Here is a 5,460-nt window from a genome sequence, read left to right on the forward strand (position 1 = left end):
TGGAACTCACTTTGTAGACCAGGCTGGCCTCGAACTCAGAAATCCACCTGCCTCTGCCTCCCGAGTGCTGGGATTAAAGGCATGTGCCACCATGCCCGGCTTTTCTTTTTGCATCTTAAGGGCACCAGCACACATGGACATACACACAGACACAAACACATATACATATACATAACTAAAAATTAAAAATAAATCTTAGAGGAAAGACAAAAGTTATACAAAACGTGTCATTAGTAAAACAAGTATCTAATTTTAAATATCATTTTATTATATACTATTATTTCAAAACTCAGCTAAAAAGGCTGACATATGTTCCCCATCTGTAGAAAGTAAACAACTGGGGCTGACTAGTTCAGTACTACAGAATATAACGCTGTGGTACAGCACCCAGAACTGCCCAAATAAGTTTACTACAGCTGTGGGAAAATTAAAAAGCCACATAATATATTTGAACTCTATTACAGACACCATAATCTGATTAAACTTAGCATCACAATATAAAGCAAGAAGATTTTAGGATGTCTCTGGTAGTGATTGCTCACATATTTCTCAAAATAATAAACCATCAGTTTTTGGTATCAGTTCTCCCCTGCTCCCTGCATCTGAGCGATCTGTGAGATGTCACTGGATGTAACTTGGCTGCACTTTCATTTGTCCTTATTTCGGAAACAGGGACTAGGGTAAGAGACATTTACCACCCTGCAAGTCCCCATCAAGAAATGGCCGCCTCATTCCACCAGAGCAAATATGCTAGGACGACATTCCCAGCCTTCCTTTTATTGAAGGTTAAAGTCTTGGGATTGAGAGCAGTTATAAAAATATAAACACAAAAACAAAGGAGTCCCCAGAGGCTGGCCTCCTTCATTACTGTTCCTAAGTGTTCTATAGCCAATTAACTCACATCCTTCAAGCACATCTGGCTTGCCTTCAAACAAGGCTATGTGCAACATGCAAGTTAGCTAGTTACAGAGCAGCAAACCCTACTGGTAAAAGGGAGTGTACAGCTGGAGGAAAGCTACATTAATAGGTAGAAAGACACGGAAATAGGCCCTAAGCTCATGACAAGTAAGAAAGGTAAAGCCAATCGTGAGACAGTACTTCTCACCGACCGTAATGGCAACAATCAACAGCAGACAAGAGCTGGCCAGGATGCAGAAAACCACAAACCCTCCTGCCCTGCCGACAGAATATAAAATGTGGCAGCCACTTTGGAAGATGGGCTGGCAGTTCCTCAAAAGAGTTATTAACATATGACCCAGCAGCTCCCCTCCTAGGGACACGGCCAAGAGAAATCAAAGCGTATGCACACACATCTCTACACAAATATTCACAGTAGCACATTCCAGATATCCAAAAAGCAAGCCCGAATATCTCTCCACTTGTGAACAGATAAGATGTGCTATATCTGTTTGTACAAGGGGCTATTGTTTGGCAATAGAAAGGAGTGAAGTATTGATGCACCCTACAACACTGATGAACTCTGTGAACAGAAAGGAGGTAATCACAAAACGCACTGCATGATCCCACTTATATGACGTTCAGAATAAGTGAATCTATGGAGATGGGAAATAGATTAGCAGTTGTTCACAGCCTGGAGATCTGAGGAGAGATGAAAATGAGCATCCAACTCTAGGAACGCTCCCAACCCCTGAACCACACACTGTGCGCTGTTCCTCACTAAGACCGTTCACAGTGGGAAGCTAGAAAGACGCAACACACACACAATGCTACACAAAACGTCTATGATGAGTGCTGGCAAGAGCCCACTGGTTAAAGGAGCTTGCCTGGCAAGCCTGGTAACCTGTGTTTAATCCCCAGAGTCCACAGAAAAGATGGAAGGAAAGAATGGATTCCTCCGCAAGTGAGCCTGGCATTCGGGTGGCTCCACATCCTTCATCCCTCACACACCCACAGACAGACAGAACATCTGGAAATCTCTCACTGGCTATGTGCGTGTGCATGCCCAAGGAGGAGGGAATATCAGATTCTTCCCCAATTGCTTGATGCCTTATTTTAAACAAATCACTCACAGAATCTAGAGTTGCTTGATTCGGCCAGACTAGCTTGCTAGCAAGTCCCAGGAATCCTCTAGTCTCCTGCTCTCCTTGGATCACAGCCATACACTGCTGTGCCTGAAAGAGCCATCTACCCAGCTCCAAATTTCTTTCCTCTTCTTTTCAACCCTCTCTCTCTGTGACAAGGATCCCCTATATAGCACAAGCTGGACTGAAATTTCCAAGTGACCCTGTTGCCTCAGGCCCTAGAGGGCTCACCATCCAAACACAGCTTGGATTTCTTTTTATGCTTGGGGGAAAACAATACATGTACTTCTTAAATGATAATCACCCGTGAGAACATGCGGGAATAATCAAGTTATACTTGAATCATTCTACCAAGGAGAAGACTGACAGCAGCTGGCTTCACTTGTCCCCTCTAAAATTACAACAGCAGAGTCAGCTTGGTCAAAAAGAATGCGATCACCAAGTCCTCCTTTTGTCTAATACAGTGTCGATAAAGTGCTGAAGACTTGGTACTTACTCATAGGCCAGGTGTGGCTGTCACATGCCTGGAAGTCCAGTATGCAGGAGGCCAAGGCAGGAAGATTCTGAGTTCAAGACTAGCCTGGGACACACAGAAAGCCTAATGACACAAAAGGCATCAGTACTTATTAAGTTAAAATGGAATTACTTGGTCTTAGAAAATTACCAATTAATAGAGGTCTAAATTCAGCAATAATTCCCTTCTCAGGAGGGGAAACTAGGAATGGGGATAATATTTGAAATGTAAATAAAGAAAATATCTAATAAAAAATAATTCCATTCTCTATTAAATCTTTTCTAAAATTTACTTTAAAAAAAAATACGTATGTTTTTTTTAAATAGCCCTGGCTGGCCTGGAACTCCATGTAGAACAGGCTAGCCTCAAACTGACATGTGCCTACCTCTGCCTCAGCAGCACTGGAATTAAAAGCATGAACCACCACACCTGACTAAAGTTTTCAGTTGTGGTCAAGGGCCATGCTGGAGCCTAGGGCTCAAAGAACCATGTTAAGTGTCTGGCATCCTAACTAAACGCGCCCAGTAGACCCTCCAGGCATAAGAGCATCCATCCTAATGGGCACCTGCTGTATCTGAAGGACTTCTCTTTCCTCAAGTTTAATTTCATAAATCTATATCAGAACAGCACTTAAAAGTAAACTGAGCTCGGATGGAGAGCTCCTCAAACTGGGAGTTAAGTCTGTGGGCTGGAGAGACCACTCTTGAAGCAGCATTCACTCTAGCATCTGTCACTCCAGTTCCAGGGGACCTTGCACTCATATGTACATACCGCGATGCAGACATACACACAACACATACACATAATTATAAATACAAAAAATAAAAATAAGAAAATAAAGGTTTTGTTGCATTTCCCTTATTTTTTCCCCATCCATCTGCTTGAAATTGCCACCGCGTAAGAGCGAGCTGGGAGCAACTGCCTCCGGCACTGGCTTCATAAATGGCTTCCTCATGATCCTCAGCACACCGAGGACACCTCACCACTGTCAGAGCGGGGGGTAACACAGCTGGTGTCACCATCAGCAACAGATGCAGCAAACTCAGTGGTAGGGGGAAAAAAAAATCCCCTCTGCCTCCAACAGGAGCACATCTGACAGTTAGAATAAGATACCAAGTCACTAACTATTTGTTTTTCTGTTTTCTTATAACAGGGCCTTCATTTCTTTTTCCAGATGTCTTTGATATATCAAAGGCAGATGGGGGGAGGCATCAGGTAAAAAAATCCTTGTGTTGTGTATATTACACAGAGTACAGGAAAACAGACCACACACATGACTTAGCCTTACAAAAAATACAAAACTTAAAACTCACCAGGCAACGGTGGTTTTTTTTTTTTTTTTTTTAAATTACCCCCAATTCCCTCTCATTTCCTCACCTAAACTACCGTCCTCTCATCAATTCACTCCAAATATTCATCACCGACTGCACATCCCAATTACTGACCCTAACATCCTGTGTGATGATGTGTTAAAGAGTCACCCATTTCCTGGGAGCTTTTTCTGAGACTAGGCTCCAATTGTCCGAGCTATTTACAGTCACCGTGGACAATCTGTTCTGATAGGTGTCCCCTGCCCTCACTGGCAAAAGATGACGCTGAGTTTGTTGAAGTTGTTGTCTTTGTAACTTCGCTACTTGCATAGGCGCTGTTGATACTACATTTTAAGTCTTTACTGTGTCTGAATGGCTTAAGTTTAGGGCCTAAGGGTTCCTGATAGGCTGTGATCAACGCTATCATTAATGAGCTTGCATCTGTTCACCAAAGCTGCTTTTTCAACGTTATATAACGTCTGTTCTCCGTCCAACTTTTTCCCAACTCCTAGAAAAAAATTATGTATTTTTATTTTTTAAAAAATCCGCCAGCCTCCAGGCTTAGCAAACGTGTCGAGGCACCACTTTACGTTACACACAGGCACCAACGTTACCATCGAACGAAATAAACAAGTGCAAAACAACTTTTTTAAAAAAAAAGCACCGAGGGGGGTAATGTTGGACTGTGCTGCCTGCAGCCTGGGTAATCCCCGCACCCCACACCCCCGGCAGTCCCAGCAACAAAGTTGGAGCTGGGAGAGGATAGAATCCTTCGGCGCAGACACTGCCCCGCTTATCCTAAGAAATGGAATCAGAAGGTAAAGGAGGGCGGCTTCTACGACAACGTTAGGAAGCGGCTCGCTCCCATCTTCCAACAGCCAGCAGATAGGGCAAAGGCCCAAGTGTTGTAGACTTAATGGAGGGTGAAGCTAATTAGGGATAATGAAAGCGCTGGAGTTAAGAGTCGCCGGGTATAAGGAGGATCTGAGCATCGAAGGCGCGGAGCAGGCTCGATGGCCTCCCGGGTCCTTTCCCCATAGGACATGGCCAGGGCCGCTGTTAGCCGAAGTCGGTGGCGGGCTCCGGCATTTCCAGGACTCTGTTCCTCCCCCGGGGCGCGGCCTGCGAGGGCCGGACGTACCCCTCCCGGGCTCCCGCACTCACCCCTGCGATCTCCTCGGCGGAACATTCCAGCAAACTGCGGTCGATGGCCTGCACCTCGGGCTCCATCTCCGACGCCATCTTCTCTCCTCCTCCTCCTCCTCTCCCCCGGTGCTCTCGCCGCTGTCGCCTCTCGCCGGGCCTCGGCTTCGCCTCTGCTCCCGCAGCCGCGACGGTCACCCCCTGTCCCGGGGCCGTCAGTCCCGGGCCGTCCCGGCAGCCGCGAGCCGAGCAGCGCGAGGAGCAAAGCGGGACGCGAACCTGCAGCGGGGACGGCAGCCGCTTGCGTGCGCGCGCGCCCGGGCTCGGCGCCCAGAAGTCAAGTCGCCTCCTCGCCCGTGACCCGGGGAAGGACACCGAGAACCCCAGGCCTGGCACTCCGGATAGCCACTACCGCGTTCAACGCCAAGAGAGGGGCAAAAACACCCAAGCG

The 5,460-nt window shown here is 46.5% G+C and overlaps 1 protein-coding gene across 1 annotated transcript in view; it reads right to left on the bottom strand.

The window, feature by feature from the left end:
• LOC115062517 (E3 ubiquitin-protein ligase UBR2-like) overlaps positions 1 to 5,460 on the bottom strand; it is a 22,345-nt gene extending 16,885 nt beyond the window's left edge. Inside the window, exon 1 of the mRNA XM_029531646.1 lies at positions 5,031 to 5,460. Coding sequence (XP_029387506.1) covers positions 5,031 to 5,108 — 78 coding nt within the window. The 5' untranslated portion in view covers positions 5,109 to 5,460. The remainder of the gene's footprint in view (positions 1 to 5,030) is intronic.

This window comes from Mus pahari, chromosome 18 (genome assembly GCF_900095145.1).
Source record: "Mus pahari chromosome 18, PAHARI_EIJ_v1.1, whole genome shotgun sequence".
Lineage (NCBI taxonomy): Eukaryota > Metazoa > Chordata > Mammalia > Rodentia > Muridae > Mus > Mus pahari.